This window comes from Eriocheir sinensis, chromosome 70 (assembly GCF_024679095.1).
Source record: "Eriocheir sinensis breed Jianghai 21 chromosome 70, ASM2467909v1, whole genome shotgun sequence".
Lineage (NCBI taxonomy): Eukaryota > Metazoa > Arthropoda > Malacostraca > Decapoda > Varunidae > Eriocheir > Eriocheir sinensis.
In genome coordinates, this window is record NC_066578.1 from 7296443 (window position 1) to 7317286 (window position 20844).

The window sequence follows — 20844 nt, forward strand, 5'->3', positions numbered from 1 at the left end:
ATAAAGCCTTGCCTGATTGAAGAAAACGTCTTTTAAACATTATGTAGTTTATTTGACTAGATATCATACAGTACTTGAACAGAGAGATATAAATGTAATTTGATAATATATATATGAAACTATAGGCATTAACAATCATCACAATAAAGCATTACTATAATAACCAACACCAACTAAAGACACTAAGAGGAAGAAAGTGAGTAAAATATTCATATTCAGACTGTTTTTACACACTTAAGTGGCATACACAATTTTTTTACTGATGCAGGTGAAACAAAATACCTTTTTGTTTAGATATAATTTTTCCGCATGATCTACTGGCATGTCTGTGTTCCCTAAGCCTTTGCTCAGACTGCCTCAACACAAGCGTGAACTGTCCAGGGAAGAACACGTCCAGCTGGTGGAGACGCAGCAGAGCTCTGGGGACGGCGCCCAAACCAAACCTAAAATTCTTTGGTAAAATAATGGAATGTGCAGGACTTAGGGGATATTTAAAATACTAAATATGTAAGACAAAAATTGGTGTTTTTGTCTAATTCTCAACCTGTTTTGTTTCAGTGTAAGTATCTTTTAGTAATGGCTGCCAACAAAAAGCTAATTTATACTGATACCACTTCCTTGCCTTTTAGGATTTATCAGTAACAAAAACCCGAGACATTAATTAATAAAGAGAAAATGTCTAGCATAACCTGCAACAGTATATTTTTTCAGCAATGGCGACAAAAATCAGTCTATTTCTTGGGCGGCCATCCATCAACATTTATACACAAAGACCCGATGCAGTATTTGCTAAACCCCAAAAATAGTGGGTGATGGGATTCATTAGTAATAAATTAATATATATACTTTTCTTAAATCACTCAGGAACATGGACTATCACATTGAACTATCTATATGTTTTCCTGTACATGACACACACACATACCAGAACACTTCCATGCAAAACTGTAAACACAAACATTACCAAGCGTGTCGACAATGAATGATCTGATAATATGGATTTTCTGAAACAATAAACAACTTTCTTGGACAAAAACTATCCCTGACATAATCTCCAACATCTTAAAATCAAGCCAAATATACTGAAATGAGATTAATAAAAATTGATAACATATGATATCTGATTTGCCGTGATGCTAATTTTTCTTTACTTCTAAGCTAATACAATGCCTGCCTATTCTGATGACCATTACCAGGAACTCACATTAGAATTCTCTCCATTTGCTCGTCACCAAACACTCTCCTTGCGTGCTCACTCCTCTCACTATCCTATTCCTTCTCTCCCTCAAGCATTCTACCATTGTGTCTTTCCACTTTACTGAGGGCTGATGGCCTTACTTAACCTTCTAGCTGCGGAATATGAGTGAACAACAGTCTTTTCTATGCGAATTACCGGCCCTTAACTTAAACTTACCAGACCAAAAGGAGTTAAAATGTATATCATCATATTCATCTCAGCTTTATGCAGCCTGTAAATATATATCTTCTGGTAGAGTTGCATATTTATGATGTGATTATGCTAACGGGCTGAGTGTAATTTGTATGATAGCTTTCCAAGGCAGCTGCAGCATTGGTCAGCTGATAAATCTTTGAGTGGACTAACAACTCCCTTAAGCTAAAACTGATGAATTCTGCTAATAAATGACTGCCTGCCAAATTTTGCACTACATATGTATAACTTGCTGAGTAGGAATATTCCTATGCACCTGCTTGTATAAATCCTAAGGAATTAAGCGAATTTCATTAGGTACTTCAAAGCCCATGGCAATATAGATATACATGGTTAATATTGGTACTGCATGCCAATCTGAAAGAGAAGGAATTCTACCACAAGCGTACACATTCATGCATGCACATGTACGAGTATGCAACACACACACACACACACACACAAAGTACATGATGGTTAAGTACATTTGATCTCATAAGCACACAATACTAAACATTGACAGCAAAGCCTTGATGCATTTGGACAGTCTTTCCCAATATAAAGAAAAGACTCAGAGTCGTTCTGTTCGCTCCACCTTTACAGTCTTTGCGATGGCCTCAGATATTACTGTGGAGCATCACCACGAAACAAGCGTCATCAACTCATGTCAATTTCATGTAACATCAAGGAAAAATAGATATTCAAATAATGACAATGAATGGTGCACAGTGACACTAGAATACTCATATATATTTTTAAATCAGTCACTCATGTTATCCCATCACCTGGACCCACCTGCCTGCCTTCATCATAACAAAACAGAATTATGATTTTCTGCTTCCAAAAGTGGCAGTGAAACAGCACAACCAATTCAGAGAGACAGAGGTGCTGCACTATGTTATCAGTGTTTTGCTTGCATGTTTGGCTCCTTCAATAACACTACTGGATGAAACAAAGCAGTCTGTCCATGCGTGTGATGAGAACACTCGAGATCTTGGAAAATTTCACAGACCTTGGTGAGTGTTTGCTGCTGCCTGCAGAGCTGAGGTTACAGAGAGGAGCACAGACACAGTGTGGCTACACTGTAGCCCCAACTTTATTTTTACTACCTTGATAGCTGTGTGAAGGAGGCCCCCTGTCATATGACTCATTGATTTATTACTCACACTTCATGAGTTTCTGCCTCCTCCCCTTAAGATGGGTTCAGAACAATGATGAACATGATTTTAACAATGAGTGATTGGTTATATAACAACAGATTACATCTTGTGGGTCCTGGCTCCCGTGTCAAGTACTGATCACTACTAGGCTCACATTCCTAAGAGCCACGGCTGAGATACACTGCAGGTGAAGGGTGTGCGGGAGGCCAGACATACCGGGTGACTGTTGGGGAGGAGAACATTCTCCTGGTGTGTTTAAGCCTGTAAGACTTATCACATGACTGCTTAGAGCAGGTGAGGTATGGAGTGTCTTCAGACACTTGCTTTGTGCTTAGTTTCATCTGCTACACAGACTGTGTGTGACCATTTCTAGTCATTGCTGACACTTGCTCATTTACTTTGTCAAAAGTAGGTTAATATGGGATGGACAGTCTGCTGCACACACCAGTTACAAAGTAATTAAAAATTGTAATTTTCAATACAGTTGTGTCATATTTTCATCAGGGATCGTTGTAATTATCTTGACTCCACGCCCCACGACTGTGTACCCCAAACCTTGACAATGATAAATAATTTACTTGTCAGGGAAGCTCCACAAAGTGCTTGTTAACGGCTTACTTAGCACACTATTACTCATCATGGGGGAGCTTTTTGTTCAATAAATTGACATCTTTATGTTATACCTCTCATAATTAAATTCACATTTCCCAGTAATATAAAAAATCTGTAAGTGGATGTGAGTTTATGCTCAAAGTAATTCTGAATTAACTATCGTTGTTCAGTCATCATTTTCTTAAAATACTGAAGCACACTGTACATTACACTTCAAATGCATCAGTAGCTCTGTGATCCCTTCTGCCTGATAGCCTGCTGTTGTTATCAGCTGTGCAGCTTGTAGAAATGCTGTACCAGTTAGAACCAACCATCCCTCAGTGCTGCGCTGGACTGGTTAGAGGTGCACAGCTCTGGGCTAGTCGCTATAAGGGGTGTTTTGGTTGATGTTCAGCTGATCCACGGCCCTGAGGGAACACAAGGAGAGGTAGCGTCATGTTAGTGAAAGTCTTGTACTAATGTGGGCATAACACAAAGCCATGTAAATATCATAAAAAAAAAACTCCTAAGCCTGGACTCACCTCTTGCCAAACTTGATGTGGATGATGAGGAAGATGATGCCCAGCAGGAGGCAGATGCAGCCCACGGTGATGTAGGCAATACCCAGGAAGTTGTTCTTGCCGCCCAGGAAACTCGTGGTGGAGAGGATCATGCGCTTGCGGCCGCCAAAGGAGTCCACCGGGTAATTGTACTGCACCTCCAGCGAGTACACACCCTCGGGGAAGCCATACTTGAAGCCGGTCATGCTGTGGTCAATCTTGCCGTAGAGTTTGCGGAAGGTAGGGAAGGCAGCGCTGCGCATCCACACAATAAGGTCCTCATTTTTGTAGCCGTTGTTTTGGGGGTCGTCGCTTAACTGCCACACGCTCTTGGTCCAGTACGGAGGCTTCAGGGTATTCTTGAAGGCTGTGGATGCAAGGTGAGCTGAGTACAGAGCTGAGGGTAAAGAGATTGAGGTGGTTCTGACATGTGGCCAAACCTTACGCCTCTTTGGTGCAGGGGTTTGAGTCCCTACCTACAAATCCACAGGCCCGGGGAATTTTACCCTCTCCTTCGTCCCCTCTCCTTCATCCCCTCTCGTCCCTTCTCCTTCGTCCCCTCTCGTCCCCTCTCGTCCCCTCTCCTTCATCCCCTCTCCTTCGTCCCCTCTCGTCCCCTCTCCTTCATCCCCTCTCGTCCCCTCTCCATTGAACTCTCATACAGGGCTCAACCTATACACAAATTTACTAGAAATCTTTGTGACTCCCAGCCTGGGTAGTCGGTGTTCAGCCTTCCTTTCAGGCTGGTCGATAAATGGGTACCTGGGGAAGGTAAACTGTGGTAACCTGAACAGAGATGAGCACCACCGCCAGGCTTAGCGAAGGTGTATGCTCAAACTTTACCTTACCTTACACTTATCTCACTCCTGATCTTCCATGTTCCCTTAGATACAACACGACCAATACCTTGAAAACTGTACTGACAAAACTGCTACCCACAACTGGACTTGAGGAGAAAGATTGACAGAAACTAGGAAGGATGTGAATGTACGCAGAAGAGCTGTAGGAGTGGAGATAGAAGGGAGGAGACCAGCTGTAAGACCAAAGACCTGGAGGTAGTGTGCAGAGGAAGACATGAGAAGAATGAACACCAGGGAGGAGAGGGTACCTGCATGATCGTCAAGAGTAGGAGAGACTCATACCCCATACAACCCCATAAAGGAAAATACGGACGATAAACAAAAGGAGGAAAGAAGAGATAGAGAAAAAGAAGAAGCAAGGATACACATACCTCCCTGGTCATCGAGTGATCCCGGCGGGTTGTTGAACTTAATCTTGCGGTCCGAAGGCCAAGCAATATCAGTCTTGATCAGCTTCAGTTCGCTCACTGTCCCCGTGGTGAACAGCTTCAGGGAGTCTGCCAATGATGGAATAGAAGATGGTGAGTTACTTTAACCCCTTGACTGTGGATTTCCTACAAGAAGACCTCACCAAGCTACAGGAGTTGAACAAAAAGTGGCTGCTATAAGTCAATGAGGAAAAATGTAAAGTCCTGTACCTTGGGACGGGATATCCAGCACACCAATACCACATGGGAAACACTCCACTATCCACCACAGAGGCAGAGAAAGACCTGGGACTATATGTTACCAGGCTACCAGTGAAGGGATATCCAGCACACCAATACCACATGGGAAACACTCCACTATCCACCACAGAGGCAGAGAAAGACCTGGGACTATATGTTACCAGGCTACCAGTGAAGGGATATCCAGCACACCAATACCACCTGGGAAAAACACTCCACTATCACAGAGGCAGAGAAAGAGAAAGACCTGGATAATACCAGGGCTGCAGAGTGTGAAACATCCACACCAATACCACACACCACATGGGAAACTATACAGAGGACCCACCACAGAGGCAGAGAAAGACCTGGGACTATATGTTACCAGGCTACCAGTGAAAGCCAAATCCGTGCCGATCGCAGCGGACGGGTTAACACAAAAGACAGTAGGTACTTATACAAGCTCATGTATTGGTCGATGGAAAAACACTGTACTTGCTAAACCTTACAGTGACTCTGATAGTTATAGATGACTGGCTAAGCTTGAAACACAACAAGGAAATATGAAGTTTATATTTTCTAGGCCTAGGGTGCAGTAGAATGGCGGGCCTACAGAAATAATCAATCTGAAACCATAAAAAGGAAATTAGTTATCTGTATTTGCTAGGCCTAGGGTGTATGTATTAGAATGGTAGACCTATAGCAAAAAAAATTTATCTGCATGCATAAGAAAATCTGTAATCTGAATTTGCTAGGCCTAGGGTGTATAAAACTGATACCTTGGTAGGCCTATAACAAAAAAATCATTTGTAAACATAAGAAAATCTGTAATCTGAATTTGCTAGGCCTAGGGTGTATAAAAATTATACCTTAGTAGGCCTATAGCAAAAGTCATTTGTAAACATATGAAAATCTGTAATCTGAATTTGCTAGGCCTAGGGAGTACAAAACTGATAGGCCTATAGCAAAAAAAAGTCATCTGTAAACATAAGAAAATCTGTAATCTAATTCTGATAGGCCTAAGGTGTATAAAACTGATAGGCCTATAGCAAAATTATTTATCTGCAAACATAAGAAGGCCAATAGCATGTACTGTAATGTAATCTGTATTTGCTAGGCCTAATCCAGGGTGTACAAGACTGGCAGGCCTATAGAAATAATTAATCTGCAAACAAATAAAAAAAACTAATCTATTTGCTAGGCCTAGGCAAATAAAAGGAAACCGTAATCTGTATCTGGTAGGCCTAGGGTGAATTAGAATGGCAGGCCTCAAGCAAAATAATTCATCCACAAACAAGTATTTCCTCACCGTTGAACATGGAGTTAGCAATGGCGCCACATGGGGCGAATATTTTCCCATCGTAAGACCCGTAGGGATTGCAGTCGTTGCTGACGGACGTGATCTCTTTCCCCAGCAGCTGGTTGTCGTCACGGGACTTCACGTAACGACGATGGTTCTGGTAGAAGTTGTCCAGCCCATAGTAGAGATACACCTATGGAAGCAATGTGTGTTAACCCCTTGACTGTGGATTTCCTACAAGAAGACATCACCAAGCCACAGGAGGGGAACAAAAAGTGCCTGCTACGGTTCAATGAAGAAAAATGTAAAGTCCTGCACCTTGGGAGGGGATATCCAGCACACCAATACCAGTCATGTGTTTGAAGATCCCATAACCTTAACCTGACTTAACCTAACCTAACAAAACCCCAAACAGGTACTATAGGTCTTGACTCAGAAAATTCATATATGCTTCCTTACTAATGAGACTTTCTATACAACAAAGTAAGGTCATTCTTTGTTGATTTATACCATAAGGTGCTGGCTATCATGTGTTTGAAGATACCATAACCTTAACCTAACCTAACAAAACCCCAAACAGTTACTATAGGTCTTGACTCGGAAAATTCATATATGCTTCCTTACTAATGAGACTTTCTATATAACCCTGGGCCTCAGGGATAGTAAAGCTTAACCTAACTTAACCTAACCTCAGTGATGGTAAACCTTAACCTAACTCCGAACCTAACAAAACCCCAAACAGGTACTATAGGTCTTGACTCAGAAAATTCATATATGCTTCCTTACTAATGAGACTTTCTATACAACCCTGGGCCTCAGTGATGGTAAAGCTTAACCTAACTTAACCTAACCTCAGTGATGGTAAACCTTAACCTAACTTAACCTAACCTAACCTAACAAAACCCCAAACAGGTACTATAGGTCTTGACTCAGAAAATTCATATATGCTTCCTTACTAATGAGACTTTCTATACAACCCAGTGATGGTAAAGAAAGGGCACTTCCACCTCCTGTCCCTTCCCTTTCCCTTCCCTTCCCTTGACTCACATTCTTCTCAAACATTTCGGAGATGGTAAAGTTGATTTTGCAGGTACAGCTGTCCATGATCTCTCTGCTGATCACATCACTGCAGCGCACAGGTTGCCCGCTGTCCGAGTGGCTGGTGCTCATGCAGTCGGTGTAGTCCAGCTGCATCTCTTGAACCTGTTGGGAGAGAGGATTTTCTTTTGTCTTATGTGTTAAGTATAGTGTTGGTAGGCTCTCTTGAGGGCCTCGCACATCACCTCTAACCAAGGACTGAAAAGGAGATCAATTGGTTTCTAATGAATGTTTTTTTTTCGGTTAACCCCATGACTGCGAATTTCCTACAAGGAGACATTACCAAGCTACAGGAATGGAACAAAAAGTGGCTGCTACAATGCCATGGAGAAAAATGTAAAGTCCTGCACCTCCTCCAACGCTGAAAGAAATCATGCCTCTTGTGATACTGTTTAACCCCTTGACTGAGGATCTCCTACAAGAAGACACCACCAAGCTACAGGAATGGAACAAAAAGTGGCTGCTACAATGCCATGAATGAAAATGTAAAGTCCTGCACCTCCTCCAACGCTGAAAGAAATCATGCCTCTTGAAATACTGTTTAACCCCTTGACTGAGGATTTCCTACAAGAAGACATCACAGACATCACCAAGCTACAGTAATGGAACAAAAAGTGGCTGCTACAATTCACTGAAGAAATATGTAAAGTCCTGCACCTTGGGAGGGGATATCCAGCACACCAACACCACATGGGAAACACACCACTATCCACCACAGAGGCAGAGAAAGACCTGGGAGTATATGTTACCAGGCTACCAGTGAAGGCCAAATCCGAGCCAATCGCAGCGGACTGGGTTAAGGGGTAATGCGACAGAGATGAGCACCGAGGCCATGCACACCTATAGCATATGTCCCCAACTTTACTTTACATCAGCTGTTTAACCCGGTAGCAGCGACGGGCCAAATTTGTGCCATGATATAAACCCCCCAAAATAGATGATACATAATCTGATCACAAATGCGTTGATATATATTATGAAATGGTTTGTGTGAGGGGTGATTTTTTCTCATTTTTCTCGCTTGGGGGGACCATTAAGAAACATGATCCCCGCTGCTGCTGGGTTAAGAATGTGACCCTTCATATCACACTCACACTACGGGAGAAGAAGAGAAGGGCTGCTCCGAGGGGCACGAAGAGCAGGCCGATGAGGAAGAAGGCGGGCAGCACGGTGTCTGCGGTGAGGATGGGCTGCCATGCTGGGAGTCGCTGCTGCTTGAACTTCTGGTTGAACTTGGACTCTGGAAGGGACCGAGAAAATGAGGTTTGGTGAATGAATAAATAAAAAAGTGGGATAGATATGATAATAGATGAGAAATAAAAGAAATAGAAACTAATAGAAATAGCTCTGGTGAATAGATATATACAAAATAATAAAATAAATATAGACAGACAGATAGGCAAGACAGACATACAGACACAAGAGAAAGATACAGACAGAAAGACATATATAGACATACATATATACATACCAACAGACACAGAGAAAGATAAACAGATATAGACAGACAGACAGACAGACAGACAGTACCTAGCTTCCTTCTCTTCTCCTCTGCCACCTTCCTCTCATTGCTAACTATCTGGTATTTGAGCTCCTGAATTTGGGTGTCGAGGAACAAGACTTTCCTCTCCAGCATCCTCATCTGAACAGTGCTTGAGATGCCTTCCCCTCCCTCTATCCCAGCCATGATTCTGGGTGTGGGTGGGTGTGTGGGGTATGGGGGGGGGTGAGGAAGGAGAGGGAGAGAAGATAAGGGAAGGGTTGTTGGCTGTGGAGGTAGAAGAGGAAGAGAATGAGAAAGGAAGGAAAAGAATGGAAGATTAATGGAGACTGTGTGTGTGTGTGTGTATGTGTGTGTGTGTATGTGTGTGTGTGTGTGTGTATAAGGTGACTTTTCTCTCTGATCTCTGGGTTAGAAAATATAAAAACAGTTCCAAGTGTATGTCTCTTTGTTAGTTAAAAGCTTCTACTCTTAAAAGAAAATATATATTGCATGTGTGTGTGTGTGTGTGTGTTGATATAAGGAGATATGTCGCTTAAATTAATGTATGCACTGTAATGTATGTAATTTAAGTTTCAACCCTTAAAGGAATATATATTGTAATGTGTGTGAAGATGAATATATATAAGATTAAGAATGGTGACAATTTCTACAGCCCACAACACAACAGCCTCACTAAATACAAATAAAATATAAGGGTAAAAAGATATATTATTATTGTGTGAGTGTGTGAGAGGATAGATATATAGTAAAAGATGAAGATATAGAATAGAGTGACGCTTTTCAGAGCCCACAACACAGCAGCCTCACTAAATACAGATAAAAAGATAAGGTTAAAAGATATATCCTAATGTGTGAGTGTGTGTGGATAGATATATATAGTAAAAGATGAAGATATAGAATAGAGTGACGCTTTTCAGAGCCCACAACACAGCAACCTCACGCCACACCACACAAGGCAAAACTAACGCAAACATCACCTCCAACTCATTTCCCATTCCTCCTCTTCCTCCTCCTCCTCCTGGTCCCTTCCTGCCCTCCCTGCCTCTCCCTTTCATGGGCCATCACCCAGCAAGGCCCTTCTTTCCTCCCAGCCACGCCCACCTCCTTAGATTGGGGCTCTGAGGTTATAAAGTAGCCCTGGTGTGTTCTGTGATAGTCTCTCTCTCTCTCTCTCTCTCTCTCTCTCTTCCTTTCCTCCCTCTTTCTCCCTTTTTTTGTTTGGTCCTCTCTCTCTCTCTCTCTCTCTCTCTCTCTCTCTCTCTCTCTCTCTCTCTCTCTCTCTCTCTCTCTCTCTCTCTCTCTCCCTTCCTTTCCTCCCTCTTTCTCCCTTTTTTTGTTTGGTCCTCTCTCTCTCTCTCTCTCTCTCTCTCTCTCTCTCTCTCTCTCTCTCTCTCTCTCTCTCTCTCTCTCTTCCTTTCCTCCCTCTTTCTCCCTTTTTTTGTTTGGTCCTCTCTCTCTCTCTCTCTCTCTCTCTCTCTCTCTCTCTCTCTCTCTCTCTCTCTCCTCTCTCTCTCTCTCTCCTTCCTTTCCTCCCTCTGTCTCCCTTTTTTTGTTTGGTCCCCTCTCTCTCTCTCTCTCTCTCTCTCTCTCTCTCTCTCTCTCTCTCTCTCTCTCTCTCTCTCTCTCTCTCTCTCTCTTTATTCCTTTCCTCTCTCCCTTTCAACAGCAGCTCAGAATATAGAGATGAAAACCAGTGAGGAAATGTGTGTTGCTCTGAGGTGATAGTACTGGAAACCTTGCCTAGTGAATCCTCTGTTCTGTTCTTGCTCAATAAGTGTACAGAGAGATTGGAGTGAGATAGATGTTAACACGGTAGCAGCGACGGGCCAAATTTGTGGCTTTACCGTGTACCAGCGACGGACCAAAATTTTACCATGATATAAACCCCCAAAAATAGATGATGCATAAACTGATCACAAATGCGCTGATATATATTGTGAAACGGTTTGTGTGAGTGATGATTTTTTTCTCCATTTTCTCGCTTAGAGGAGCCCTTAAGAAACATGACCGGGTTAAATGATGCCTACTTTAGATGTTCTTCCTAAATAACTGAAATATTTGGATAGGTAGATAGATAGACAGAGAGACAGAGATATATGCAGACAATGTTATGAAGACTTCTTTTGTTTCTGTTACTATAGATAACTTGAATGAGAGAAATATAGATAGATAGTTAAATATAGATATGAGAGATGGAAACAGGCAATATTATAAAGGTCTCTATATAACTGAAAGGAGAGAGAGAGACACAGACAGACAGACAGACAGACAAACAGACGGACAGAGGTACAAACAAACAATATTACTGATTTCCTGACTTGATAATGGAAGGGGGATTTGAGGAAGCAAATAAAAGGAAGGGGGGGGGGGGGAGAGAGAGAGAGAGAGAGAGAGAGAGAGAGAGAGAGAGAGAGAGAGAGAGAGAGAGAGAGAGAGAGAGAGAGAGAGAGAGAGAGAGAGAGAGAGAGAGAGAGAGAGAGAGAGAGAGAAGGGAAAGGAAGGGAAGGGAAGGGAAGAGAAGAGGAGCGGAGCAAATAAAGGAAGAGAGAGAGAGAGAGAGAGAGAGAGAGAGAGAGAGAGAGAGAGAGAGAGAGAGAGAGAGAGAGAGAGAGAGAGAGACAGAAAGGTAGAAATAGAGAGAGAGAGAGAGAGAGAGAGAGAGAAGAGAGAGAGAGAGAGGATGAGACTGACCATGGGGGGTTATGACCTTTGTGACCCATCATTATCTAGGATCGTCCCCTCCCCCGCCTGACCCCCTCCTTCCCCCCCTTCATTTTGGATCAATAATGGCTGACACAATGAGGCTACTGGCATGGGTGTGAGAGAGAGAGAGAGAGAGAGAGAGAGAGAGAGAGAGAGAGAGAGAGAGAGAGAGAGAGAGAGAGAGAGAGAGAGAGAGAGAGAGAGAGAGAGAGAGAGAGAGAGAGAGAGAGAGAGAGAGAGAGAGAGAGAGAGAGAGAGAGAGAGAGAGAGAGAGAGTAGGGAGGGAAAAAATTTGACCTTGCCCTAATTGACATCGGACCACACCCCTTCCTGTCTATCAGATGCTCTTCCTCAATGAATAATGAGGAGGAGGAGGAGGAGGAGGCGATGATAGAGGAGGAAGGGAAGGGGAAAGAGAATAAGGAAAATCAGAGTGAAGAAATTGGGAGGGAAAATAATAAAAAGGAAAATGGAGACTCCTTACACTTTTTGGGGAGGAGGAAGAGAGGGGAAAGAGAAAAGAGGAAGGGAAAATATATCTTTCAAAGCCTTGTGGAGTGGGAAGGGAAAGAGAAAGGAAGGGAAGGAGGAAAGAAGAAGGGAAATAGGGAGTTAACCTGGTAGCAGCGACGGGCCAAATTTGTGGCTTTACCGTGTAGCAGCAACGGGCCAAATTTGTGGCTTTACCATGTAGCAGCGACGGGCCAAATTTGTGGCTTTACCATGTAGCAGCGACGGGCCAAATTTGTGGCTTTACCATGTAGCAGCGATGGGCCAAATTTGTGGCTTTACCGTGTAGCAGCGACGGGACAAATTTATGGCTTTACCGTGTAGCAGCGACGGGCCAAATTTGTGGCTTTACCGTGTAGCAGCGACGGGCCAAATTTGTGGCTTTACCGTGTAGCAGCGACGGGCCAAATTTGTGGCTTTACCGTGTAGCAGCGACGGGTCAAATTTGTGGCTTTACCGTGTAGCAGCGACGGGCCAAATTTGTGCCATGATATAAACCCCCCAAAATAGGTGATACATAATCTGATCACAAATGCTTTGATATATATTATTAAATGGTTTGTGTGAGGGGTGATTTTTCTCATTTTTCTGACTTAGAGGGACCATTAAGAAACATGATCCCCGCTGCTACCAGGTTAAGGAAGGGAAGGAGAGGGGAAGAGGAGTGAAGGATGGGAAAGGGAAGGGAAGGAGAGGGAAAGAGAGGGAATGAAGGAAAAAAGGAAGGGAAAGAAGAGAGTATGAAGGAAAAGGGAATGAAGGAAGGGATAGAGAAGAGAATGGAGAAAATAAAGGGAAAAAAGAGGAATAAAGAAGGGGAAGAGAAGGGAAAAGGGACACAGAATAATAGGGAAAAGTTAAGGAAAGGGAAGAAAATGGAAAGAATAAGGAAAATATAGATTCCTTACCCTTTTATGGAGGAAGGGAAGGAAGGGGAGGGAAAAAAAGGCAAAATAGTGTTAATAAATAAATTCTGACCTAAAAGTTAATAAATTCCGAGATATATAGATAGATAGATAGATAGATAAACAGATAGACAGAGAACGGAGATATAGATAGATAGATAGATAGATAGAAAAATAGATAGACAGAAAAGATATAGATAGAGATAAAACAGATAGACAGATAGATATAGAAACAGACAGACAGAGATAGATAGATAGATAGAAATATATAGACATAGAAATATAGCTAAACAGATTAACAAGTACACAGACATAGTTAAAAAAAGACAGAGAAATAGATAAAGACACAAACAGACATATAAAAAAAGAAAGGGTCAGATATACACAGAAAAAAAAAGAAAGGTTAAATCACATACTTCTCCCCCTTTACTAAACAGGAACTTGAGTGTGTCGGGGGGGGGGGGGGGCCAGGAAGGCCATGGAATGAATTTACATGGATTAAACCGGAGGAGACATGGGTGGGGGGGCGGTGGATGGGGGCAGGGGATTTTGGCTGGAAAGGTGTGATTGGGGGTGGGAAAGGGGGATGGGGGAGTGTGTGTGTGTGTGTGTGTGTGTGTGTGTGTCTCTCTCTCTCTCTCTCTCTCTCTCTCTCTCTCATAATCTATTCACTCTATATTTATTTCACATTTATTTTATCAAGTTCTCCTTCCCTCTCTTCCCTTCTTCCTTCTCTCCTTCCTTTCCTTCTCATTTCCCTCCCAAATAGTCTACCTCTCTCCCTCCCTCCCTTATCTCCCTTCCTGGCCTCCCTCGCCATTTACTAGCCAATCAGGGAGAAGGAGGTGTGGTTCTCCCTTCTCTTCCCCTCACACACTGCTTCCACATTCTCCCTCTCCCCATCCTCTTCCTGGTTACAGCCTTCCATGGTGAGACCCCAAGTAGAGTACCATCGTCAGTCTCCCTCGAGCTCAGTGGTGACACACACACACACACACACACACAAAAGATAAGAGTATTCAAAATTAAGAAGTTGTGGGTCATACTCTTTAAGATTTCTCAGTGGTGACACACACATACACACACACACACACACACACACAAAAGATAAGAGTATTTAAAATTAAGAACTTGTGGGTCATACTCTTTAAGTTTTCTCAGTGGTGACACACACACACACACACACACACACAAAAGATAAGAGTATTCAAAATTAAGAAGTTTTTGGGTCATACTCTTGAATTTTTCCGCACTTAACCCCTTGACTGCGGATTTCCTACAAGAAGACATCACCAAGCTACAGGAGTGGAGCAAAAAGTGGCTGCTACAATTCAATGAAGAAAAATGTAAAGTCCTGCACCTTGGGAGGGGATATCCAGCACACCAATACCACATGGGAAACACTCCACTATCCACCACAGAGGCAGAGAAAGACCTGGGAGTATATGTTACCAGGCTACCAGTGAAGGGATATCCAGCACACCAATACCACATGGGAAACACTCCACTATCCACCACAGAGGCAGAGAAAGACCTGGGAGTATATGTTACCTGGCTACCAGTGAAGGCCAAATCCATGCCAATCACAGCGGACGGGTTAATAGTTGTAGGTCAGTTTGTAGCGTACAGAATCTGAGTCATGTCCATATTTGGCTTACTTAAAACAATTACTTATATTCTAATTCTTTCTTGAATGCCCTCCAGATTTAGACCGTTCCACCTCAGTACTTCTCTATGGGAAGCTACATTTCTATTTTTATTTTTTTATCTAGGTTTTCTCTTCTTATACCTGTTTCCTCTTTCACTGTCATATATTAAAAATCTTTATCCACTTTTCTATGGCCTCTCAATGCTCTAAACATCATGTCACTCTTCTCTTTTCTATATGGGTGTGTTACTTGAAAAGCTGTATTTTTTTAACCCCCTTAAGACTTGCTAATATTCTTTTTGTAATTATACTTGAAATGGGAAAAGTAGTTGCATAGAGGCTTGCTCAGGGGAGAGTCAGGGGTGGAGGCGGGGAGTGAGTCAAGTAACGCACCCCAAGGCATGTGCTCCCTGTTAGTTAGTTGGTTAGGTAATTATACTAGAGGCCAGGTCGGTTTTATTCCAAGATACTGACTATTCATTTCTCTGTATATGATGCTTTGGGTCACTCAAAGCCCAGCGAATATGTATTTCTAACCTCTTCGGCAGGCTTGATACTATTCTGCTAGAAATAATGACCCTAAATATAAGTTTTTTTAATGTATTCTAATGCATATGAAACTAATATTACCATTATTTTCCTTGCCAGTGACTTCTCGCATTCTCCCTTAAACAAGATCAGTGGCCTGGGGAAATCAGTCTTTATAGTGTTGGGCCGAATGAAAATGACGTCCCTTAAATCAGCAAATTTTCTACCATACTCGGTAAAACTCTAGAAGTACACCCATCAGGCCGCCGCCCACCAGTGATAACAGTGATCAGCGCAGTGTGAAGTGTAGCAAGTATACAGTATAAATAATTAAATCTAACCTAGCCTCACCTGATGTAACTGTAACCTAGCCATATCCTAACCATAACTTAACCATAATCTATCCTAGCCATATCTTACCTACATAACAGTCTAACCTATCCATACCTTACCTAACAACTTAATCTGACCTAACCTAACCATACCTGACCTGACCTAACAACAAAATCTAACATGACCATACATACCTCACCTAACAACTTAATCTAATCTAACCTAACCTAACCATACCTGACCTAACAACAAAATCTAACCTAACCATACCTTACCTAACAACTTGATATAACCTAACCTAACCATACCATACCTGACCTTACCTAACAACTTGATATAACCTAACCTAACCATACCATACCTGACCTTACCTAACAACTTGATATAACCTAACCTAACCATACCATACCTGACCTTACCTAACAACTTGATATAACCTAACCTAACCACACCTGACCTAACAACTTAATCTAACCTAACCTAACCATACATGACCTGATCTAACTTAACCTTACCTAACAACCTAACCCAACCATACCTAACCTCCCCCCAGCTACCAAAAATGTGATAAACAGAAATAGATCCCTCGATACGACACCCTAGACGTACTTTATTATATTATGGACATTTCCGCTGAAACTACCCATGGAAACACCCACTGAAACTACCCAAGGAAATACTAACACAACCTCTACCAAAACACAATCAAATATGGGTGTGAAGACTCAGGAAGGAAGGGAATGATTGAGATTGCAGACCTTGGTGAAATATAAGGAATGAGTCAACCATTAATGCTATATGGCCCTTCCTCCCCTTATAAGTACTCACAGCCTCTACAAAAACACTTAAAATATGGACGAGTGGGGCAGAAAATACTAAAAAAAATAATGGGACTTGAAATTATATAGGATACGAGAGATCAGTCAACCATTACTCCTGGACGGCCCTTCTTCCCCTTATAAGTACCCACAGCCTCTACAAAAACACTTAAAATATGGACGTGTGGGCCATGAAATACTTTAAAAATGATGGGCCTTGATATTATATAGGATAGGAGAGATGAGTCAACCATTAATGCTATATGGCCCTTCCTCCCCTTATAAGTACTCACAGCCTCTACAAATACACTTAAAATATGGACGAGTGGGGCAGGAAATACTTAAAAATAATGGGCATTGAAATTATATAGGATACGAGAGATGAGTCAGCCATTACTCCTGGACGGCCCTTCTTCCCCTTATAAGTACTCACAGCCTCTACAAAAACACTTATAATATGGACGAGTGGGGCAGGAAATACTTCAAAAATAATGGGACTTGAAATTATATAGGATACGAGAGATGAGTCAACCATTACTCCTTGCCCTTCTTCCCCTTATAAGTACCCACAGCCTCTACAAAAACACTTAAAATATGGACGAGTGGGGCAGGAAATAGTTAAAAAATAATGGGACTTGAGATTATATAGGATACGAGAGATGAGTCAACCATTAATGCTATATGGCCCTTCCTCCCCTTATAAGTACCCACAGCCTCTACAAAAACACTTAAAATATGGACGAGTGGGGCAGGAAATACTTAAAAAATAATGGGCCTTGAAATTATATAGGATACGAGAGATGAGTCAGCCATTACTCCTGGACGGCCCTTCTTCCCCTTATAAGTACTCACAGCCTCAACAAAAACACTTAAAATATGGATGAGTGGGCCAGGAAATACTTAAAAAATAATGGGCCTTGATATTATATAGGATACGAGAGACGAGTCAGCCATTACTCCTGGACGGCCCTTCTCCTCCTCTTTCATTCCCCCTTCCCTTTAACCCTTTCCCTTAGTTCTGTGACTCACGTTTGGCCTTGTTCTCCACGTTGGACTGATCCTGGGTAGACATATTTTATCTATTCTCCACTACCTCGCCTCCTTAATGGCGGTCCTGGTCTTGTTTACTTCCGTTGAAACTTGAAGGTCGAGGAGATACGCCTTTGCAACGGCCCCCTTTTCTGTTTTCCTTTTATTTCACCAATATCTAACCCGTTTCACTTCTTTTTCGTCAATGTGGTCCTCAAATAACAGTTCTGCAGTCCAGTTTCTTTTCTGGTATGGTTGTTGGGACAGAGCCTGACTTTTTCTCTCTTATATATGTCATTATCAATCAATCAATCTTACAAATCTCACTGCGCCCTATATTTTTTTTTTCTACAGCACAGAGAGCAACTCAAAGGCGACAAAAATATATAAAAAAGCCCGCTGCTGCCAAAATGTAATAAATAGACCTCTCCCCGGCCGACCATATTCTAAGAAACCATTCTCGCAAACAAATATGACTTCCTATGGAAAATAATATATATCATTGTATATGCACAAAGTACTTCATAATATAAAGCACAAATAGTTCAGTGCCTCATATCATACCCGAGAAACTTACAATAGGTGGCCAAAATCTGAATACAAGACCTCTTCCCATGGTCTATAAAACGTTTTGGGATGTTAATCAATATTATAAATCAACCCTTATTGAGGATAGAAGCTTCAATATAAGAAAAGAACGTCGATCATTGCTGAACCAACAGATGTACAAAACAGATTACAGGACCTCTTCCCATGGTCTATAAAACGTTTTGGGATGTTAATCAATATTATAAATCAACCCTTATTAAGGATAGAAGCTTCAATATAAGAAAAAAATGTCGATCATTGCTGAACCAACAGATGTACAAAACAGATTACAGGACCTTTTCCCATGGTCTATAAAACGTTTTGGGATGTTAATCAATATTATAAATCAACCCTTACTAAAGATAGAAGCTTCAGTATAAGAAAAAAAATGTCATTGCTGAACCAACAGATCGATGGACAAAACAGATTACAAGACCTTCCCAGTTCATAAACCACTTGGGAATGTTAATCAATCTTATAATTCAACCCTTGTTCACGATAGAAGCTTCAATATAAGAAAAATATGTCATTGCTGAACCAACAGATCGATGGACAAAACAGATTACAAGACCTTCCCAGTTCATAAACCACTTGGGAATGTTAATCAACCTTATAATTCAACCCTTGTTCACGATAGAAGCATCAATATAAGAAAAATATGTCATTGCTGAACCAACAGATCAATGGACAAAACAGATTACAAGACCTTCCCAGTTCATAAACCACTTGGGAATGTTAATCAATCTTATAATTCAACCCTTGTTCACGATAGAAGCTTCAATATAAGAAAAAAATGTCATTGCAGAACCAACAGATCGATGTACAAAACAGATTACAAGACCTCTTCCCAGTTCATAAACCACTTGGGAATGTTAATCAATCTTATAATTCAACCCTTGTTCACGATAGAAGCTTCAATATAAGAAAAAAATGTCATAGCTGAACCAACAGATCGATGGACAAAACAGATTACAAGACCTCTTCCCATGGTCTATAAAACGTTTTGGGATGTTAATCAATATTATAAATCAACCCTTACTAAAGATAGAAGCTTCAGTATAAGAAAAAAATGTCATTGCTGAACCAACAGATCGATGGACAAAACAGATTACAAGACCTTCCCAGTTCATAAACCACTTGGGAATGTTAATCAATCTTATAATTCAACCCTTGTTCACGATAGAAGCATCAATATAAGAAAAATATGTCATTGCTGAACCAACAGATCAATGGACAAAACAGATTACAAGACCTTCCCAGTTCATAAACCACTTGGGAATGTTAATCAATCTTATAATTCAACCCTTGTTCACGATAGAAGCTTCAATATAAGAAAAATATGTCATTGCTGAACCAACAGATCAATGGACAAAACAGATTACAAGACCTTCCCAGTTCATAAACCACTTGGGAATGTTAATCAATCTTATAATTCAACCCTTGTTCACGATAGAAGCTTCAATATAAGAAAAATATGTCATTGCTGAACCAACAGATCGATGGACAAAACAGATTACAAGACCTCTTCCCAGTTCATAAACCACTTGGGAATGTTAATCAATCTTATAATTCAACCCTTGTTCACGATAGAAGCTTCAATATAAGAAAAAAATGTCATAGCTGAACCAACAGATCGATGGACAAAACAGATTACAAGACCTTCCCAGTTCATAAACCACTTGGGAATGTTAATCAACCTTATAATTCAACCCTTGTTCACGATAGAAGCTTCAATATAAGAAAAATGTCATTGCTGAACCAACAGATCGATGGACAAAACAGATTACAAGACCTTCCCAGTTCATAAACCACTTGGGAATGTTAATCAACCTTATAATTCAACCCTTGTTCACGATAGAAGCTTCAATATAAGAAAAATATGTCATTGCTGAACCAACAGATCGATGGACAAAACAGATTACAAGACCTTCCCAGGTCATAAACCACTTGGGAATGTTAATCAATCTTATAATTCAACCCTTGTTCACGATAGAAGCATCAGTATAGAAAAAAACTTTAGAATAAAATACACAAATAAAATACACATATGTACTAATAGTTGTATAATCACGCACTGTTCCGCCTGGGGGTTGGGATAGCATGTTCCTCCCTTCTCCCTTGTGGTTTACCTGTAACAATAACCTGTCAATCAATCAATCAATATCCCTTCCCGTTGTCTATATGCATCACTTGGGGATATGAATCACTTATAAATCAATCCTTGCTCATAGTTGTCATTGCTAGAGTCGTTATTATAACATAGCAAACAAAATACAAATAAGACCTTCTCCAACAACAGATATACCTACAAATTTTAATAAGACCTTCTCCAACAACAGATATACCTACAAATTTTAATAAGACCTTCTCCAACAACAGATATTCCTACAAATTTTAATAAGACCTTCTCCAACAACAGATATACCTACAAATAAGACCTTCTCCAACAACAGATATACCTACAAATAAGACCTTCTCCAACAACAGATATACCTACAAATTTTAATAAGACCTTCTCCAACAACAGATATTCCTACAAATTTTAATAAGACCTTCTCCAACAACAGATATACCTACAAATAAGACCTTCTCCAATTGTCTTATTACATGGAATTCAATGTGGTGCAGCGCTT

The 20844-nt window shown here is 41.2% G+C and overlaps 1 protein-coding gene across 1 annotated transcript; it reads right to left on the reverse strand.

Moving 5' to 3' along the window:
* Nucleotides 1-30: 30 nt before the first annotated feature.
* LOC126988807 (cell cycle control protein 50A-like) lies at nt 31-17775 on the reverse strand. Its single transcript, XM_050847235.1, has 7 exons — nt 17624-17775; nt 8740-8885; nt 7595-7750; nt 6557-6740; nt 4972-5097; nt 3723-4107; nt 31-3608 (listed from the first exon to the last, which is right to left on the reverse strand). The coding sequence occupies exons 1-7, from the start codon at nt 17664-17666 to the stop codon at nt 3560-3562; spliced, it is 1089 nt and encodes a 362-aa protein (XP_050703192.1). The 5' UTR covers nt 17667-17775; the 3' UTR covers nt 31-3559.
* Nucleotides 17776-20844: the final 3069 nt, after the last annotated feature.